Source organism: Micropterus salmoides, unplaced genomic scaffold, assembly GCF_014851395.1.
Source record: "Micropterus salmoides isolate LMB-PRFRI ecotype aquatic unplaced genomic scaffold, ASM1485139v1 Ms_hic_scaffold_4, whole genome shotgun sequence".
In the NCBI taxonomy this organism is placed as follows: domain Eukaryota; kingdom Metazoa; phylum Chordata; class Actinopteri; order Centrarchiformes; family Centrarchidae; genus Micropterus; species Micropterus salmoides.
This window is the reverse complement of record NW_024043372.1, coordinates 36,878,745-36,901,517: the sequence shown is the minus strand read 5'-3', so window position 1 is coordinate 36,901,517 and position 22,773 is coordinate 36,878,745. Positions and strand designations below refer to the sequence as shown.

The 22,773-nt window shown below is 40.4% G+C and overlaps 1 protein-coding gene across 1 annotated transcript in view; it reads right to left on the bottom strand.

The window, feature by feature from the left end:
- The window catches only part of cpne9 (copine family member IX), a 203,475-nt gene that overhangs the window by 166,882 nt on the left and 13,820 nt on the right, over window positions 1-22,773 (bottom strand). The window contains exons 2-3 of the mRNA XM_038696360.1: window positions 21,968-22,008; window positions 8,454-8,500 (exon numbers count right to left, since the gene is read on the bottom strand). Of these exons, the coding sequence (XP_038552288.1) occupies window positions 8,454-8,500; window positions 21,968-22,008 (88 nt within the window). The remainder of the gene's footprint in view (window positions 1-8,453; window positions 8,501-21,967; window positions 22,009-22,773) is intronic.

Genomic DNA, 22,773 nt, shown 5'->3' with positions numbered 1-22,773 from the left:
TTAGACACTCTGATGGAGCTCAGGATTGACGGCTGCTTTACTCCAAACAGCTTCACTCTATGAACTTGGACTGTGAGAACTTTTTGATGTGTAGAAGAACATAGAACATGAATTAGCATGAGATCCTGACTGATCCTGTCAGCGCGTCGGGAGATTTTAATATTAAGCTGTGCCCCGTGCATAAATGCACATAGCGTCTCTTAATGGGAGAGGCTTCACCCTATTTCACCTACCCACTTTTCATTGTTCATTTTTATGACCTGCCCTACCCATCCACACATCCCATTGAACAATAAAAAACATTAGTAATATCAAAGAGAAATGTCATTAAAGAATGCACTTAGAACAGCACCTTTCAAGGCGCTACACAAACGGTAAAGGCCAGAAAGTTTGATTATGCATTTGATCATTTTAAATGACTAATACAGCCTTTTGAATTCAAAAGAACACTATAGAGTCCTGCTTCCGCCATGGGTTGTATATTCCAGCGGCATGTCGTGTATCTTTTAAAAATCACGGCTGCCAAAAAGACTTCCGCAAAGGATGTGTCCTTGCTTATAGCTCCTCCAGCAAGCCTCCTCGCTCCTCGGTGCTCAAGGTGCATTTTAGGAATTGAGATGTCCTTCAAGATGGCACACTGAGATCGATTTCTGGGTCACAGGCGGAGTATCAAGGATGTGAGGAGGCACAAAATAGGGAAATGAGGAAGGCCCAAGTTTTAGCATATTATTAAATTCTGTCTGCAATCAACTTCACTACATCTTTCACATTTATCTGTCATTTTTTGTTTTTCAAAAAGCATATATCTAAATGCATTCAGATGGTTTCTCTGTCTCTCTCTGGACTGCTGCATCTCTGCTGCATGTAGCTGCAGTCTCAACAGTCTTTTACATACTATATTTAAAACAACTCAATGTTACCGTTCGTATCTGACGCTGGCTTCCGGTCAGCATCAGATAGCTGAAATTAAAGTAACATGCAGCAGATGCATTTACTTACAAACTGATCCATATGGCTGTTCACTAAGACCAAGCCAAGTGAGGTACAACAGGTAGTTTATTTGGTTAGCGAGAAGGTTCAGGAAGGAAAGGATGGAGGGGTCGAGAGGGGAGTGATGAAGGGGTCAAGGGGGAAGGATAAAGCAGTTAAGAAGGTAGGGATGAAGTGGGTTGATCTGGGTTGTGGTGGCCGGAGCGGCTAGGAACCCTCAGTGTTGGTGTCTCTATGAACGTCTTGCTTTATAATCCCCAAAAAGTGTTGCTGGAGCAATGCATGGATACAGGGATGAGAGATGGAAGTAGCAGGAGCTCTGGAAGGAGTCTAATGAAGGGGTTTATCCGCTAAGTTATACGTGGATTGTGGATGTTCTGATTTGAGAACTGAGTAAGCGTGGTGAAGCTGGTTGGTGATGCAATGATGACGAGAGGCAATGGTGGGCCAAACTTCTGTGTGGGAGGTTTTGAACTGCCCTGAATAGTGCAATGAGAGGGTTTGGATGCAACCAAGAACTGCTTTGTTTACCACGCAAGCCCCCAAAGAATAGCAGAGATGATAACGGGGTACAGCTCGTAGAGGGTGGGCACCATAGTGGAGGGTGTTGGGTCGGGATATTGCTCAATGTCTTCAGGTTGGGTTAAGTGGTCATCGTGAAAAAGAATACAGGTGCCGTTCCAAAAAAGGAAGTCATGCCACAATTTCAGCTCCATTTACAAGCGTCCTCGAGTACAGCATGATCACGGGCGGAGGGAACTGATAAGGACGGTGTGAGAAAGGAAGGAAATTCTACTTGTTCAACCTCCTGCTCATCATCTAGCCATTTGTGTACATCGTACGTAAAAGCAATTTCTCAATCTTTTGAGAAACTGCACATGCTTTGACACATTTGTGCAAATGATTATGTACATTTGACTGCTGTTTCCTACATTATGAATTGCTTACTGTAAGTCATGTTGATCACAATGTATTACAGTATACTGGTTCTCTGTTGAGTAGTCTTACCCCCCAAAACATCTAATCATAAGTTCATTGCGTTAGTCACATGTACACATGCAAAATGGTTGAACACGTCATAATCTGCATTTTCCTACATATGTCTATTTTTTGTAAATGTGTCCTACAGTAAACTGATGAAGCTATCTGTTGTGCTGTGAATAAGAATCTGTGGCCCAATGGACAGGAACGTCAACCTGAGAGGATTGGAGAGAGCGGTCATTGAATGCATTTTGTGTGAACACAACGAAAAATGATTCACAGTTTGGTCCACATACACTAATGTTTTGCTGACTGTGTGAAGAGTTTTGACAACGTGACTTCAGTTTTGACCAGTGCAGGTTAGCAATTGAAAAAAACGCTAATCCAACTGATCTTAATGGTTAATCATTGAACCGTTTGGTAAACCTATACATTTGAAATTGGTTTGTCAGCTATATAAAATGTGTGTACTCATGAATACTCATTATTGCTGATTATTTCATCTCGTAACCACAATTGGTCACCCATTAAAAGGCGGCGTGTAAAGACTGGAAATTTCTTTCAATATGGAGCAGAGTAGACAGCAAGGAAGAGGAAGAACTAATGGATAAGGGATCCATCAAAGATGATGTGCATGACCAACAACGGAGAGGTCAGTGAGGTGGTTAAAGGGCCTGTCGAATGGTTGGTAGTCACAGAGAGGGTGGCAGAACTGTTGTCTCTAATGAAGTCCGGGCTACCATCGTTGATCATGTGGTGAGCCGAGGCCTTACTATGGCAGAGGCTGCCAGATTAGTTGAGCCAAATCTAAAAAGATCAACTGTCAATTGAATCATTCGCACTTTTCAGCAAGAAAACCGGAGAGTCGAAAGGATGTATACTGGGCTTTACCTTTAGATTTACAGTACTGTAAATTGTAATGTGTGTAAATTTGTCTTCAAATTCTAATTCATTCAACATGTTACAATATTCTTACAGTATGATCTATCAACAGTTTATTCTTTTCTATGCTAAGAATTGACAGAAAACCCCACAGTTGTGGCCGTGTGCTGACCCACCAGCAGGAGTTGGTAGTGGTGGAAATAGTGAGGGCCAGGAATGATATACGGCTGTCAGAAATAAAGCAGGCAATCAAGGAGAATCCATCAGCCTACCAACAGTAGCCTGGCTTATGAAGAGGCACCAGGTATCAATGAAACAAATATACCTAATGGCTTTTGAAAGAAACAGCTGAGGGCTGAATATGTTCAGGTACAGCACTATATACTGTATTACTGTTACTATTTGATGCATCGCCTACTTATGTCTATTAAAACTACACTGTTGAATGAACTAACCGAAATATATTTTTTACAGGGTGATGGTGCTTGATGCTGATGTGAACCATCACAAGTACGTTTTTGTTGATGAAGCTGGCTTTACAGTAATTTGTTTTATTTACTGTAACTGTACCTTTGATTTTAGAGAGTATTCCTATGTTGTAATATATCTGGAAAACTTGACTTAGGATAAATATCATGGAAATGACATATTCTGTAAATCTTGGGTAATGAAAGTGTATTGCCTAATGTGAAAACTGTAATCTGTCATACTATTTTCAGCACTTCTAAGGTGATTTGAAACATGTATCTCGCATTGTTTATCAATGAATTCACTGATTGTTAAAACGACTAAACTGAAAAGAAATCCTTATGTTGTGTTTTGGTGATTAAACCATATGTTCTCATGACTTTTCACGAGAAACCTATATTTTGAATCAATGGCTTGTGCAGTGAGAGATGTTTACAATCCAAATGAATGCACAATGGCTAGTTTTGAATGAAAGACTGGCGATGTGTGATGAGTTTGGAGTTTTGTACTAAAAGTTGTGAAATTTTACCACATACTTGCGATAGTAGTACCAAAGCAATGAAAAAACTGTACATTGTAATCGTTTCTGTTATTTTATGCAGTGCCGTAATAGTTTCATCTTCTTCTTTTCTGTATCACAATGACGTGTTGTCTCTGTCAACAAATTCACAGTTAAAAGCATAACTGTGAATCCTGTCCAATCCCTTGCAATGTTTAACTCTGTACTGTTGAAACTGATACATGCCATACAGAAAAAGTGCAGTCTTGGGAATTTTCAATCATTGTCATCCAAACCTTTAGCCATAGTTTACCAATAAAAATGGATGATTCTAGAAATATACCAAAGCGACTGAGAGAAACTTTAAAAATAACATATTTTCACTTTATTGACTGTACTATAGTACTATGTAACAAGAATGAATCAGAAATGCAGAAATTTGCTTCAGTATCATTTATTTTTTCTATATCACTGCATTCCTGCATTTCCTGCTTTACTCGCAGCTTGCAGTTTTACAGTAAGTCCACATTCAAAACACTACACACATTTCTCTACGCACATAGACGTAAAATGTACATAAATGTCCTGCTGAGATTTTCTACATTTATTTGTTCAGTTACTGCAAAAATGCAAGATATTTGCAATCATTTTGGACACAGTGTGTTAGCATTTGAAAAATGTGCTGCAGATATACAGTGTTTTGCAAGAGAAAAGAGTTCATGGATTTTGGAGAGAGTGGTCATTGAATGCTTTTTGTGTGAAAGCAATGAAAAACGACTTACAGTTTGGTCCACATACACTTCTGTTTCGCTGACCGTGTGAGTTTGGACAATGTGACTTCAGTTTTGACCAGTGCAGGTTAACAATTGAAAAAAACTGTAAGTAATATGAACCATTCCAAGAAACGCGGAAAAGAAGAAACTCCAGAAATCAAAGTGCTGGTAATGATGAAGTCGACCAGGCGCGGTGGCTGGTAAGATGGTTGAGGTTAATATCGCGTGAGCTGGTTGCGTGGTGCATGAAAAAATGTGAACTGCAGATGAGGCTTTTGGTGCTTGGTGTGGTGGTGCCGTGGGGGAAAGAGAGATGATCTTTGACAGTGTATGTCCTGGTGGTGATGCCGGTATGGATGGTGCAGTGAATTGGGAAAGGGGGGCTGGTGAATAGACCTATCGCAATGCTGTTGTCAACTTTGTTAGCCAGAAACTTGGCCACAGTATAGGCTCGGCGAAGGGGGGACTGGAGGTTATGCTGGATCGGGATAACCTTGATGCCTGGATTGAAACTGGAAGTGAAACCATGAACTGGGAGGTTGACGAAGGTTATAGTCAAGGGCAGCTGGACTTGGTTGAAGATACTAGGAGACGTTTCGTCCCTCATCCAAAGAACTTCTTCAGTTCTGACTGACTGGCAGGGGAACTCAGCTATTTAACAGTGGGGTCGTTTTGCCAGAATACTGCTGGTTTGTTAGTGTTCCTGGTTGCTGTGACGATGTTAGGACTACCGGAGGCCAAGACTGAACGACCATCGTTGGTATCTTCACCTGAGGCCAATAGGTTACGTTTGTTGAGTTTCCTGGGAAGTGATGAAAGGACAGCATTGTAAGTGGGGGATAAGTTTGTGGCGTAGACCCCCTCCCCTGTTCAATGACGGCTTCTCAACCCTGGTGTAGATGGCTTCCTTGACACCTCTTTCAAACCATCCATCTTCTCTGTCTAAAATGTGCACCTGGTCTCCCCAATATGCAGGTCTGTGCATTCCTCACTGCATTGGACCAAATACACTAGATTGCTTTTCTCAGGGATGTTGTGTTTGTTGAAAAGTTTCTCTGATACTCCAGACACGGAGTATGGAATCACAATGTTGTTGCGTTTGGACGGAGGAGTACAGATTGCAGAGGGGCTGAAAACCAGCTCGTAATCCATGTTACAGTAAACTAAGGTTATAAGTAACTTTTTATGAGTATTATACATATGGTCGTGAGAGCTGAGAAACAGGAGCGAAAAGGGTTAGACTGGCTTTTATGTATATGCAGGTGAATGGATTGAAATGAAGTACAGGTGGTTGGATTAATGAGAGAGATGTGGTCTTGTTCCTGAACCTCAGTTACATTGTACATTATGTAAATGCTCCATACTTGTATGGCTAGTCTTTTTGACCACTCAAAGCGCATTTACAATTCACACACATTCATACACTGAGCATAAGTGCTCAAACAGAAACTAACATTCACATACTGGCAGAAGAGCTGCCAGGGGCAACTCAGGGTTCAGTATCTTGCCTAAGGACACTTCTACATGCAGAATTGAACCACCAACCTTCCGATTAACAGCCAACCCGCTCTACCTCCTGAGCCACAGCCGCCCCATTATGGATGCATCAACCACCATTCTATAGTTTGTGTGTGTGTGTGTGTGTGTGTGTGTATATAGGTCTGCTGAAAGCATCCTCTCCCTGTGAGACTGATTGAGATCTATGTTTGTGTGTTTGGATCCCCACTGAGGTGAGGCTGATTTTGTCTGATAGAACAAAGCAGAAATTACTGCAAGAAAAAGAGTGAGACACACTGAGGCAGAGAGGAGAAGGATGTTTACACAGCCATAGTGTTCCAGGGCAGACCTCACAAAGCGTCTCGGATGATTTTCCAATTTATGAATTCCTATATTTGGCTGCTCAGGTTTCACAGAAGGGCTTAGTTTTTATTACATTCTGTTCACTAAAAAAACATCCAGTGTGATAGGACATCATGCTCCACGCCTGCTTAGACTCTCTTTAGTTCTGACCTTACAGGAGGTTGTTTATGGTTTCTTTGAGTTATCCCCATTGGAGTTTGACTAAGTGCTGCTCGGCCCATTTCATCCTGTGCTCCCCTTATTTTAAAAAGCTAATTTAAATGAAAATCGGACATGTGCTGAAAATAGCAAATGATTTTTAAAGCATTGCTGTTATTTTCAATCTCAGCCTTGTTTTCTAAGATCTTTTGTCAAGTGATTGTTTCTTATCATCAGTAAATTCTGTGTTTATCTGATTCTTCTGCTCTCCAGTACACACTCAGTCAAACTCTGTAAGCATTTAAAATATAAATGCAGTTTGTGAATCTAAAATCAATGCTTAATTATCCACAAAATACATTTCTCACCGGCAGCAATTACACACATTTGATATGATGTATTGTAAAGCACAGCACAGACACAGAGCAACATTAGCATTCATTAGAATTTTGTTTTTTCGGGCCAATATTCAGTCCTCTCTTAGCTCTGCTTCGATCGCCACCAACTTTTTTTTCAGTGAAAAAAAAAAGCAATTCATCTGTAAAGGTTAGCATTATATTGTACTGACCATAGACTGTACATAAGAAATGGACGTAGTCATCGTGACGTCAGCCGTTGGTTTGTGGATTGCCATTTTGAAGCCTTGAGTTTGGCCGATAGGGCGCCGCCATGTCGAGTTTTTGCAACCAGGAAGTGCCCGGCAGTGATGATACGTCAGAACTAATGGCCGTGTGCACAGCTAGCTAGCTTGCTAAGCTAAGTGCAACTGTAACTCATGTTAACTGTCATTTTAACAGGGTTGATAACTTTGTCTAGCGAACAACAGTCTTAAAACTAAATGTACTCACCAGAGAAAGTGAACAGCCGACTCCTAATAAACTTTTTCAGTAGCGCTGGTTAAATTTACACAGTGCCGAGGGTACGAGTCGGCTCTAGCCTGATTGACAGGTCGCCATGATAACGACTTGTCAATCATAGATAATCCCGCCCTGAAACATACTCTACTTTGTGGTCTATTTTAAAATAAATGGGACCATAATTTACTAAATGAACATCATTTTGTATTGAATAAGACTTGAAACTAGCGACTAAGACCAAAAACTCATCAGGAAAGTGTTTACTGGGGTAATTATTCAGCTGAGAAGTAGGGTCATTTTCCCATTATTTCTAATGGAGCCGGACTAAGAGTCGCCCCCTGCTGGATTTTGAATAGAATGCAGGTTTCAGGGACTTCCACATCAGCTTCATATTGTAGACCGGAAGCTTCCCGCTTGGTACTGACCAATCATGGGCACAAGGAAACGCAAACTCAAAGTAGCTTAACTTAACTTAGAAATAAGAGATGTAAACTCATTCTTTCAACAACAAGAAAAATCTTCCTTTGTTTCCTTTAGGCTCTCTACTTGACTTCTTATTCAGCTGACGTACTGTAGGTCCAAATTCATTGTCCGCCAACAATATAGAGAAACATGAGTCAACAAACACTACTACAGACCACTGCTGAGAAAATATATGCTACCACTGATTCAGTGTCAATACTACTACTACTACTACTTCTAAAGGTACCACTACTTATCACATGACCACCATTACCAGCACATACAAATCAAAAGGTCTTGTTTGGGGACAAACTACAGGTGACTGTATTCACTCATGATGGAATTTAACCATATATAAGAGATGACAGCATTTCATCTACAGCAGACTGTCAGGACCACCTTACTTTTTGTCAGTTGCCAACTGAACTTTCAGCAAAAACATAAACCTTTTGATTTGCACAGTTATCACTTTAACCTTTAAAGGCCAATGGGTGGAATCCATACATTCTGCACTTGAAAACTAGAGTTAGCCATTACACTCACCTCTCTCCACTCCTTGGTCCCCAGGCCTTGCACGTACAACACCACCACTGAGAAGACAAACAAATTCAAACATGATTTAGAGTTATTATTGCACATAGTGCATTTCAAGGCAAATAAAAATCAGACATCGCGAATGCAGTTAATCACAGGCACAGCACTGCAGTAAAACCACTAAAATGATTCAAACATGTCCTTCCCTTTGATGACCATCCACCCTCCTCTTGCAGTGTTCCTATACATTTAATGAGTAGTATCTACAACAGAGCTAGTATAACAATGTATGTACAATTATATTTTGTTAGAAACATACATTCTGTATCCATGAGATATGAGAATTGCAAAACAAAAGATTAAACTTTGATTGTGCCTGCAAGGAAATTGTTGTTGTTGCAGAACCATAATAAGGTACAGCAAGGGGAAAACAATTGGAATAATAATTGAAATGACGTTATTAATGCATGAGGAACTATAAAACTATGGTAACCACAGCAAAAAATAAAAACCACGATCAGGAATTCAGCTACAGATAATAAATCCCTTCTGGGGTTTTGTTGCAGGAAGTTGCCTAATTTATTGAAAACAATCATCTCTGTATATCAAAAAAGAAGTGTCACTTTTCGTCTTTGATTTTTGTAGGATATGCAAAAACACAGTATACGATATAAAAATCAGGCTGCTTTCTGAAGATTCCTGCATTTGGCTTTCATTAGTACCCACAATACAGTGCAACGCATCCACTTCATAAAATGTTAACTTAATGTGACCCTAACCTACACCTTGTGTCTGGTAGGTCACTCCATGTAACTGATGCATTTTACATTTTTAGTTTGAACTCATTTGATTCTCATGATGAGAATGGTGATATCTAACAATACTGCAATTAATTAATTCAATTTTAAAATCTACACACAGACAAACAACCACTCACACCTAAGGACAATTTAGGGTCACCAATTGACCTAGCCTGCATGTCTTTAGAGAGTGGGAGGGAGCCAGAGCACCCGCAGAGAACATGCAAAGTGCTAACCATTGCACCACCGTAAATGTTGCTTTAGTAAAATATAGCCTGTTTCATAATGTAACCCCCTCTCTCTCCTGAACGAGTATGAGTAATGTTTGTTGTACGCAACGTCAAAACATCAAAAGTGCACCGCATGCAGCAGGCCATGTATGTGTTTAAGTAGGAGATAGAGAGAGCACAGCATGCACTGACATGAGTAAAGCAAATTTGCAGAGGGCTCATTTACTGGATCTTGTCAGGGGCCCAGTCATTTCTGTGGGCAGGCCTGTCTGTGCATGGTAACTATGCTATGGTTAAGGTTTGGGAAAGATTGTGGTTAAGACAAATACAATGTGGTTATAATACAGGTAGGAATAGGCAAATATAACACTAAGGTAAGGTTAGGGAAAGAAAAAAAGATGTCTGAATGTGAACCCTGATCTCCCATAGGTAAACTGGATTCACTACATTAGTGTTTCTAAACGGGGGCATTCCGAGGACAATGGTGGGAGCTGGAAGCAATATTTTGGAAGGGGGGTGCTGAGTTGCTTTTGGGGGGCGTTTGATAGTTGGAAATTCTAAGACCAGTTTACACCAAAGATTCACAACAGTGAACAGAATTTAAACTTTAAACTACTTGCAAACAAACGTGGTCTGCAACATTAAAACCTGCCAGTTTAGTCAACTGCGACTGGATGAGACTGCGTATTTTTTCTCTGTCAGCTACTTGTGGTGCAGCTTCGTGCTGCCTTCAGGGGAGGTCAGAGTATCATCTCTAAAATTTTACCCACATGGCATTTACTGTGTAAACTCTGGAAAATTGACGCTCTGTTTCTTGGTGGAAAAGTGTTTATTTTTCTGAGGAATACACTGTGAACGTCTTGTTATCGCAGTGGTTACACATTTACAAGAGGGATATTCCCCTGTTGGACTGACCCTGAAAGTAACTTCGCTGCAAGACCAGTGAGGGACCCTGAAAGCAACTCACCTCATGCTGTGAGTCGCAGACAGTTTATACCATATACTGTAGTGTCAGTAAGCGATAAAAATGTAACGTCTTGCTCTGTTGGGGATTGTAAGTGGCACCTTATCAGAGGTGCTGAAGTGTCGGAGATTTCTGCCTGACCACAGGTGTTGTCGGTTAGTTTCGTTTCCCCCGGCATGAGCACCTCCTCGTCTCATTCAGTTTTGTCTGTTAGACGGTCGAGCAGATACAGTATGGTACAGTTACGAATCAGTAACATAATGCAGTAGGCCTATAGGGCATGTAGTAAAATATTATGAATTCTCTTTAAATGGGCTAATGACGTTAGTCTCCCATTACAACTTTTTTTATTTACATGTCAGAGAACTGAGATATGTGGGAGAGATTCTGAATGTGCAGAAAGTTTTGAACATGAGCAGATAAGTACAGTTACAGTGTTTCCCGTACATTCATTTATATGTGGCGGCCTACCACAATATCAGCGCTGACCGCCACACCGCCACATGTTGATTTTGATTTTTTTTTTACTAGGCCTATTTAAAATCGTATTTGAGCTGCAGGCAGCGCATATTAGCGCAGCACATCCTCTTGCTCGTCTCTCTCACCCGTCCCTCGATCTCTCGCTCTCTCTCCCTCGTGAACACAGCTGCACAAATCTGTCCAACACAATGCTGTCAGTGTCGGAGACCCTGCTATTAAAAGTTATTAGCAAGTATGTAAGGAGCCTAACTAATAAGGAGAGCTAAGTTAATGTTAGACTACGCTGGGTTTTCGAGGCCAGCATGCTGTATCTGTCATTCTGTGGGAAACCCTGAGTTATGATAAGTTATTAACAGATTAGCTAATAAAGTCCAATCAATAACTGAATTAAAACGGATTAATTTATTACTGAGATGAAAAGGGGCCACAAACACATTTAAATAGGTTACTTCCCCACAAAAGAGGAGGTAATACTTAATCATGTGTGTTGACTCAGCAGGGAAAAATAAAAAAAATAATTAAAAGCAATGAGAATGCCTGAGAGCCTCACTAGGTTATATTCTATTATAATTATATATTTTGAATTGTCACCTGCCACCTGAATTTTTAGACATTTCCACCATAAATTGGTGCAAATTTTCACCAGAATGCAGGAAATTAAGTGTTTAATGCTCAAAATCTTCTGGGGGAGGACCCCCATACCTCCCACTTATTAAGTGTCCCATCCAAGAAAACAGTATCTGGTTTCACACACAGATTCTGGGAGGAATATTCACTTATTAGTTAAATATCATAACTTTTCACATGGCTTTTTTGTTACCTTTGCTATGTTTTTAATAACAATAAAACAAATCAACAATATTCAGGTAAAAAAAAAAACATTTTTTGATTGGGGGCGGTAAGGGACCTGGATAATGGAAAGGGGTGCGCTGGCCCAAAAAAGGTTGAGAACCACTGCACTACATCATTTCCACCCTGACTCTTACAGGTCACAGAATGTTGGCATGGGACCCAAATCCTGAGGTGTGTAACTCCAAGGAATAGGGCTGGGACAATGATAGCCTACATAGCAAAACCATTGGCTGTAAATAAAGTAGGTTTTTTCATCCAGAAAAAATCCTTACTGATTGACTGACAGGTGACCAGAGAGACTAAATTACACAAAACAAGGAATGCCACTTTAGAAAGAGAGGTTATAAAGCATGCAGGAGCAGCAAGTGGGCACCATACAGCAGCAGATTCTACGCACACACACACACACACACACACACACACAGCACAGCACAGCACAGCACAGCACAGGCGCTTTCAACATTGGACTGCTGTGTTTCAGCTGACAGCTCAGTTGGTCTGTCCAGACACTCACTTCCATTAAAAACTGCTCCTCCTCCTCCTGGTCTAAAGTGGGTTTTCGGAATGAGTATTGTGAGAATATGGTGCAAAGACCTGTATGGAAAATTATCAACCAATCACACAGAGACTGACAGATTACAGAAAGAAGCGACTTTGGTTTAATTTAGTTCCCCTCTCCCGTGCCCTCGTCTGTCACACACACACACACACACACACACATCAAAGCAGAGCATGTTAATAACAGGCAGTGTAGAGAAAGCCTCATGTTTCTGCTTCGGTAGGACAGGAGGCCAGTCGACCAAAACGACCCAGCCACTGCAGGAACCCGTACATCCCAATCCTCTCAGCTTTCCTCTTCAAAGGAGAAAAAATAAGAAAAGAAGGAAGGGGGGGGTCTAGTTAAATTAATAAATACTGAAACAGAGAGAGAGAGGCAAGAGGCTGAGTTTAGGTACGGTTGGCTAACTGATTCCATTTGATAGAAAGAGAGAAAGTAAAGCATTTATGGCCAGTGAGCAGCCTGTATCTGTGTGTGTGTTGGCACATTATGGCACACATAACGTCCATCATGATCACAAACACGTGCACTATACTATGTATATTCTTTACTTGATAGAGGCCAGCACTCCTAAAACATTTACACTGTGTGATGCATGTTACATGTTAGCACTATGGTGAAACAGAAGTTTGAGGATATCATATAAGGTGACATCAGCCCTTTCTAGATAGGCATGGCTGTTTAACAGTGCAGAGAATCAGAGGGTATAGAACATGGATGCAGATATTCAATGGAAAAGTGACTGCACGGTCAGTGTCTTGATCATCTTTTTTCTCCAAGGCCTTTTTAAGTCAACTTTAATTTCAAGTGACTGGTTATAAGGAAACCTCTGAAAACTCAAAGACAATTCCCCTTTTTCATAGCATGTCGCAAATGAGGTATTTTGGTTTGTTTGTCTATATTTTAATTGGGTAAAATATTATTCCACATGCTGTGCATGCTATTGTTTTATCTTAAGCTAACATGGTCCCTATATTTTCTCGTCAATACGTGTGCTTAGTTTAGATTTAAATAGAAGCCTTGAAATAAACCAGAAGCTAGAAAGCACTTCTGTGCTGCAACGTAATTATAGGCAGGTTTAGGGAGTGAGTACTAAAAGTGTAACTTACAGTCCTTTATCACACAAGAGTAATGTATGATATTATTAGTAGTAAGTAATAATAATAAATTAGTTGATAAAGATCTTAGCCTGGTTCCACACTTCTGAGTCACATTTGTTCAGCAATTCAATTAGGTCTGGTGTTAATCAGGCAGGATTAAGAATGGGCATGTCATCTTCCTCCGAGGCTAGTTAGTTACCTAGCTACATCCATTAAAAATAGCCTCAGAAAAATAGCCAATAACAAGCATGGATGATTGACAAAGCTGTACAGGTTAATGTAAGTCAACTTAGGAATAAACAAATAAACTCGTAAAACTTGTTTAATTCATAAATCAGCTACTTAAAATAATTGCTCCTACACTGAACAAAATTATAACGCAACACTTTTGTTTTTGCCCCCATTCATCATGGAAGATTTTCTTTATGTACAAAAAAGGCCTATTTCTCTCAAATATTGTTCACAAATCTGTCAAAATCTGTGTTAGTGAGAACTACTCCTTTGCCGAGGTAAACCATCAACCTCACAGGTGTGCTTAGGCTGGCCACAATAAAAGGCCACTCGAATATGTGCAGTTCCATCACATCAACGCCACAGATGTCACAGGTTTTCAGGGAGCGTGCAGTTGGCATGCTGACTGCGGGAATGTCCACCAGAGCTGTTTTCTGTGAATTGAATGTTCATTTCTCTACCATAAGCCATCTCCAAAGGCGTTTCAGAGAATTTGGCAGTACATCCAACCGGCCTCACAACTGCAGACCACATGTAAATACCCCAGCCCAGGACCTCCACATCCTGCATCTTCACCTCCAAGATCGCCTGAGACCAGCCACCCGGACAGCTGCTGCAAAAATCGGTTTGCATAACCAAAGAATTTCTGTCAGGAACCGTCTCAGGGAAGCTCATCTGCTTTTGCCTCATCTGGGTCTCGACCTGACTGGAACTTCACACAGCCATTGAAAACCAACATTGACCTAAACTCCACAGGACGCAATCAACAACCTGATCAACTCTATGCGAAGGAGATGTGTTTCACTGTGTGAGGCAAATGGTGGTCACACCAGACACTGACTGGTTTCGGGACCCACCCCCACAACCCCCTCCAATACAGTGAAACTGCACATTTTCTAGTGGCCTTTTATTGTGGCCAGCCTAAGGCACACCTGTGCAATACCCATGCTGTCTGATCAGCATTTTGATATGCCACACCTGTGAGGTGGATGGATTATCTCAGCAAAGGAGAAGTGCTCACTAACACAGATTTTAACAGATTTGTGAACAATATTTGAGAGAAAAAGGCCTTTAGTGTACATAGAGAAAGTCTCAGATCTTTGAGTTCAGCTCATGATGAATGGGGGCAAAAACAATAGTGTTACGTTTATAATTTTGTTCAGTGTATATTATCGCTCTCTACAGATCAGGTCAGGGACAATAAAAAATATGCTAACAAAAAAAAACAGCCAACATGAGCAGAGTGTCAGGTGTTCTGAAAGTGGCACATTAAGCAATTTCTAATTTGATCAGTAAGTATAATCATGTTTAGGCAATTTTAATTATTTAGTTAAGGTTTGCCAATGTTGAATGTTGGTAGGAGACAGGGTCACATTTCTGGGTGAAGAGCGAACTTCTATGTATGTTACACCCTCCTATCAAGCACCAGTCTGGCAGGTGGAAAGACGTGGACAGAGGTCTGATGTGTGGAGAAAACGCATACGCCTCCACAGAACAACAGTGGGAGCTGACAAAGACTGCAGAGCAGGTGGGACTGGCCATTTCAAACTAGATTTGTACAACCCTACTACTGTAATTAGATGCAGTTACTTGCAGCACTGATTTTAATGCAGGAACTGGGTTATGGAGAACTCATGGCGGAGCATACTGAAAAGATGAGATACTATATTTCTGTGCTAAACTTCAAAGCAGCGGTCAATTGATGGTGGTTTTGGGCCTTTTTAGTGTGGAAGCAAACGTTTGTCTGATGGATTATCGATGCGAGGAGAAACCCATCATGGGGAGCTTTGCCTGGTCAGGGCTGCCCGCCTAAAGGATGTTAGCAGATGACAGCTGGAATCAAAAATCTAATCTCACAGGCATTTCCACAGAGATGAAGGCACAGCTGAAGACCACTGCCATCAGCCAGCAGAGACTGTAAACACAGTCATCCACACTGAGGTGCAGGAATAATTCTGTAGGATGCTTTTCTCGGAGAAAGTGGGCAAAGTCAACCATCTGGGTATCCTCTGGGTCACTATCAAACAGCACATATATGTACAGTAACAGCCAATCACTTCTACTGCATACAGTGTTAATAAAGAAGTAAACATGCCACTCCATCCATTTGAAAAGGAGAGCTAATGTGGAATACTGCCTGTACAGGCAGTTATCAGACTATAACACAATGGTATATTAGCAATCTTGACTGTATTTAACACAAAACCACCACAGCATTGAGCTCATCTGATCTGTGTTCCTGCAACACAGTGCTCTTTGGAAGAACATTCACATTTGGTTATGATCTCTATTGCAATAAAGAGAATGAATATAGACTTGCAATGAAAGGCTGCCATTTAAGCTGATTTGAATTCAAACTCACAGAGAGCAAGGCCGAAATCAGACTGAATTTCCATTTCACTTCAGAGAGGATGGATGGTTTGAAAGAGGTGTCAAGGAAGCCATTTACACCCGGCTTGAGAAGCTGTCGCTGAGCAGAGGAGGGGGTCCACACCACCACTTATCCCCCACTTACAATGTTGTCCTTCCAAAACTTCCAAGGATATTTAACAAGCATTACCTCTTGGCCTCAAGTCAAGATACCAACGATGGTCGTTCAGACTTGGCCTCCGGTGGTTCTAACAACCATAACGACTGTCGTTACAACAGCCAGAAGCACTAACAAATCAGCGGTATCGATGATCTTGGCAAACGACCCCACTGAGGTTAAATAGCTGAGTTTCCCTTCTAGTCATTTCAGAACTGAAGAAGACTCTTGGATGAGGGATGAAACGTCTTCTAGTATCTCCAACCAAGTCCAGTTGGCCTTGACTTTAACCTTCTTTGGATAACTATGCTCTGGATGACTGAGAATCTTCACAGACATTTGTCTAGTCAACGTATTTGGTACACAAACAGTTAACAGCTCTTGTTCTCTACTACAAGTCCAATGTGTGTTTTTTAAGTTTTGAAAGATCATGTCCGCCCCTTTCATTTGCCTCACAGTGGTTTGGTCCGCTGCCTACCTTTTTCAGACCTAAAAAGCAACTAGCAACAAATCTAGTGAGTGAATCAGACCATCAGGGAAAATGAGAAATATAAAAAAGTCTATTATTCTGTGGGCTGATGAATGTAGGAAGTAATATACAGACTGTCCTTGTAGCTGTTGTTTGTTTGTTTTTTAACAGCTCTTGAGTGCATATTCCGGCTCTTTAGCTGTTAAATGCTCCAGTATGTTCACTAGCTAGTCACTAAATTGTAGCATTCAGTGAGTTCATCATCAGAACCTTTTCACTGAAAACAGCTGCCTGCTGCTGCTGCTGGAAGCAAGATTAATGAGAGCACTGAGACAAAAACCAAACAGAAAAGTTACACCAAAACTCTGAGCTGAAGACGCTAAATGCTTCATATATCTAAGAGGAACTGCAGAGTCGGGTGATTCTTTGTGGGTTTATCACTACAAGCAACTTCATTCAACATTACACACAGTCATTTGATCCTTCTCTTATTAAAATATTGATTAGTGCAGTTTTAACTTTAAGCTAATGCATGTATTTCTTCACCTGGATAATGAAAGATGCACTTACTGCTTATTTACTTTACATTAAGGTATTATTAGTGGCACAAATTTCATGGGACCACATTATATTTAATTACATGATGTTAAACATTAAATACTATTTCATGTTTGTCTGATGATGTATAGTATGCGTTTGATGCTAATGGGTTCTACATTTTACAATGCTTAATCATGAACTTAAAGTCGTATTCTTTGTTATAACAAATGCAACCACTTTTAAACTCATAAATAGCCCATTTATGCAGGGTATCATGCCTGGGAATTGTACTAAATTATGAATGAAGATCTAGTTGTCCATTGGCTGCCAGTCAGATGAGACCCTAACCTTAACCTCTAAGTTAGTTAGTCAGTAAGTCAGTTATCAATCCATCAATCAATACAGAATGTTACTATGTATTTAGCTGTCAGTTGTCTACAGGCAAACTGGTGAACAGGCTCAGTCATTTATCAGTGGCTGTCAATGCTGTGTGACATTATCAGCACGTATCGACCCCGTCCTGTTGTGGCCGGACGCCTGGATCAGATAGAGGGGTCTAGGCCAGGACATGAAAGAGCATCATGGCCACAGCGAGTCCAGCTTCCCTCTTTGCCCTGGTGGGGAGGAAGGGTTTGAAGTTCAGGACCCCTCTGACACAATCATTAACCTCCATCATGGTTCTCCACCTCCACCCAGCCCAGGAAGAAAGGCTAATCTATGGGATGTGTCAATAGACGACCCCTGGCCTGCTGGTTGACTGTGTGCAGGAGAGAGAGAGAGAGTGTGTGTGTGTGTGTGTGTTTAGCCTAATGTCTCTACCTAACTGTAAGTAAAGGCAGAAGCATATTCTGTCCAAAATCTGAAGATACATTTATTTCTAGTGCTTCAGTTGCTATCGGCTCACTGTGGCAGCGAGTGCTCTGGTTTCCCCCACCATCAATAACAACTGTTCGTTAATTGTCAGTTTTCAGTGCCTTTGACCGAGGCACTGACTTACATCTGGCGTTGGTCCCCATACTGATAAGGATGGGTTAAAAGCAGAGAATGAAATTTCACATACGTTGTATGTATGAAAGTTTGATCATGATTGAGCATCAGCAACAAAATCATAAAGTTTACTGGAGGTTTTCAGAGTTTAATCAAAATTACTGATTCTTACTGAAAACAAGATGAGAAAGTGTTGTCTCTATTCTGTCCATGAACCCGAGCAAAGTCAGACTGATTTTAGATAATTAGGCTTCTATCTCAAAGATGGAGTGTGCTTGTGAGAGTTGGTTATGGGGCTGTGAGATTAAGGTCCTGTAAGTATACAAATAGCAAAACATCACAAGTGTGAAATCTTGTGAGATGTTAAATCAAATAAATCTCAATTGATTTTAAAATCTGCAAATGAAAGTCTCACATGCACACCCAGTTAATTAAATCAGTTGTGTCCGGCCAATCAAAACAGATAGACACCAACTCTTGACCAACGGAAAATTGTCCAATATAGCAAATGGAGCACCATGTTTTAGCCAGTTTACTACAAATGACATACATTTAAAAATGCCTATGCAAAGCTGGATAATCAACTGGGAAAAGCTGGAAGCTGACTGAACTTCAGATTCAACGTATGGCAATTAGTTTGTGGTTATATTATTAATTGCTCATTTGCTTGGTAATACTTAGCCACCACTAAAGCAAAATATAAACCAAAATACAAGGGGCCTCACACCTGCATTATTAAATTATTACATTTTTGTAAAGCAGCCCTTTAAGTTTCGGTTTGTATTGCATTTACATGGTGCATATTCCCAAATACATCTGTGCTTAAACAATTAGAAAAATTTATGACTAATTAATACATACACATTGCACAAATAGTGGTAAAACAGTGGCAAAAATAGGGGAGTCAATAGGGGCCCACAGCGGATTCTTTCCCCGAGGCTCCCTAGAGGATAATTCTGGCTCTGTGATTATGTGAAGAATTTGTTGGTGTTTTTGCTAGCAGCACTCTCTGGCTCTAAGGATGGCCATGTCAGATGGTCCAATACTGTGGGCCAGACAGAAATATCTGGATTGCAATGAAATTTGTCCCTCTTTCGGTGATCCCCCGACTTTTCCTGTAGTGCCACCAGTAGGCTGTTATTTTTGGTTGTTAGTGAAATATCTCACCATCACCAGGTCAATATTATAATTTGTCCAATACCTCTAATACCAACAAAACAATGGCATTCCCACCAGCCTCTGTTGCATTTTCTGTTTAGTACTAATTAGCAAATAACGCACTAAAATAAGATGGTGAACATGAAAAATATTATACCTGTATGTCAGCATGTTAACATTGCAAGCAGTGCCCTGGTAAGCAAATGGTTACAGCACAACCCATAAACCATCAAACATCCTTGTCTCAATCCCAGCTGGGGACTTTTGTTGCATGTCATATCACTCTCTCTCTCCTTGTTTCCTGTCTTCCTCTTCACTATCCACTACCCAATAAAGGCAAAAATGCCACACAAAAAAAGTCTTAGAAAAATTTGTAATGCAGATGCCTTAAATAAATTTCCATCTCATAATGCAATTAAAAACCAGACATGGTCATTGTGATTAAATTGGCCAAAGGTTTTTTGGTGGGGGAGTTTTTCCTTATTAGAATAAAGGGTCTAAGGATAGAGAATACATGTGTATGCTGTACAGTTTATAAAGCCTCCTGAGGCCAATTTGTGATTTATTAAATTGGGCTATATAAATAAAATTTGACTTGATTTGACTTGTGATACGTGGCCAAAATCTAGGAAAAGCAAAATTTAAACATTATAACACTACAGCGTGCTTTTTGTGTTACAGTGATATAAAGTACAGTAAATCTGACTCATGTTAAAAGGGATCAAACCATTGCTAAAAAGATTAGAACAGCTTTGACTTCAATTTTGGTTGATGTAGAAAGCTGGTAATGTAGCATAAGACTTCACATGTGGTGCAGGGTATATTGTGCCAGTGGTACTGAAAGTACCCATTGCAATGGAACTCATGTCATAGCTTTTTAGGTGCTGAAAGACGGCTCTTGTGACATAAAGCTATCAAACTGCAAATCTGTCAGTTACGCAATAGCATATAATACACAGAGCACCTCTACCTAAAGGGGTTTTAAAGTTAGAGAGCTCCTGCTTCACACCCGATTTGTTTTGACTTGACTTTTTGTTGTGTCGAGCAAAAATCAGCATAAGCTCACAAAAGTGACGACTAATGTTCAAAGAGAATTTCTTCTCTTTTGGTGATAGTACTGTGTGTGCACTGACACTGAGATCTGAGGTTTCTTCATTTGTGCTATGTAGAAACACGGTCACAGTGGACTACACCACCCAACAGCACTTACACATACACAACAACCATACAGTCATGCATGGACACACTGATAACACACACACACTTTTAACAGTCACTTTTTTGAACTGCGTTTGTAATTGTAGCATTCACAAACCAATGTTTTTTTAAACAGTGTTATACGTCATTGATTGAGTCTGACCAACAGTTAACACAAAGTAGCCTGCATTAGGTCTTGTAGCAAACCGTAATGACATCTAATTCTGGGGATATGGGTCATACTACGTTTGCACTCATCTGCAAGAGGACTGGCTCAATGGCTAACTGCAGCATTGCAACTTAAAAAACCCACATCTGTAAGACTTTCGCAGATCCTAGAAAAGCTATTTAATGTGCATGACATCATCTCAGTGTAAAGTCTGAGTGGGTCAGAGTTGCTCTGGGCAGGGCCATGGAAAGAGACACTCAGGTTGGGCATGTAGGCTTACTCTTAGCTGTTTGATCGACTGAATTGGTTTTAAAAATTCAGTTAAAGTTTTAGTCAAACACAATGGCAGGGTTTTATAAATGTTCACAAAAAGAGAAAGGAAGCAAAAACAGGGAAGAGGTCAGGGTGGGTGGATGGTTTCCAACTGCCAACGTTGTTTTGAGCATAACTACAATCAATTGTTCCATAACTTTAAGCATATGTTTACTATTGTAACCATGAAGACAAAGCTCTTTTAACCTTAAGATATAGCTAACATAACCACACAACAAATATTGAGAGACCCCTTGTTGTGCAATAGCATGCATCATGATGGATGACGACCATGATAGGATAATAAAAAAAACATTCTGTCAACCCAAAGTAAAGTACGGTATTTATCTTAGCAGAGGAAGATGTAAATCTCTGTCTCTCTATGTCTCAATCTCACCAATCAAGCAGAAACCTTTCTTGACAGCCATGTTATTTAGTTTCTGTCGTCCTTTTGTCATTTGCCAGTTGTGCTTTTTTTCTCTGAATCACATTCTCTGTAATTCTCTTTCTCTCTCTAGCTCTCCCTGGTCTCTTCTTCCAAATAGCTCAAAGTGTAGCACTAACCACAATAACCTCTGCTCATAATGTATCTCCTACTCTGTCTCTGTGCATAAGTGTGTATGTGTGTGGCCAGCAATCATTAATTGTCAGTCATCCTCCAGTGATTGTTTACCCTACTAGTCTGCCAGTTGACCGCTGGGACGTAGATTTCCATTCAGTGGGCTGTATTGTGTATGTAAACACTCTGGGAGACAGTCACTGCGTTACTGCTCACTGATGCTTGCTGTGCGCTGATAAGGTGCATAAAGTAGTGATTTAATAATCGCTGCATGAAATTGAACGCATTTCAGGTTGAGAAATGTGTTGTGCAGTGTAAACGGAATTGAGGTGGACAAATCACTTCAGAGCTGAAATTACAAACACAAATGAGAAAATGGTAGCCGTTACCTGGATCTGACTTAGAAAAGGTGTCCATGTCTAACAGGTTTCTGCAACGAAAAGAAAGAGACTGTTAGAGATTGAAAGAGACAGTTGAAAGAGCAAGTTTTTCTGTCTTTAATGCTGAGAATTACTTTGGATACAGTCATATGTAATCTGCAGTTGCAGTTCAGTAATTGTAATACATCAGGCTTGGTTGAGACTGGCCCACTGATTAACTTAAACATGAAAACACTACTGAAGTCACAAAGAAGTCAAACCTTGACATCCAACAGCACACATATTGTACGATTTCCTGTTAGGATAAAAGACCAGTATGTTGGTTTCTTATTTGCGTAAAGCAAAAAAACAGCACACTATAACGATTAGTGTATAGTATATGTTGCAGTATGCAGTTTGTATGTAGTGTATGTCAATTGGGACACAGCGCATGTGATTGTTGGCTAACATGTTAGCACATTCAACTACACAAGTAATGCAGTTCAATCCAGTGTAGTTCACATCATATCATTTAAACTGTAATTACGAGCAGCCGAGCGGGAAAACCTGTTCATGTCAGCTTCTGACGTGTGATTCCATGTCAGAGATATTGGGAATTTCTTATACCAAAAATATCTCCCATTTGGTGAAAAGAGCTACAGACATGTCAACAAATTGTTGGCAAAATGGCTACAAATGCATCACTGCTGTCAGTTACATCCAAATGTATGTGTGTATGAATGAGTGTGAATGTTAGTTTCCGTTTGAGCACCTAGGCTCAGTGTATGAATGTGTATGACTGGTGAATGCAGATGTAGTGTAAAAGCGCTTTGAGT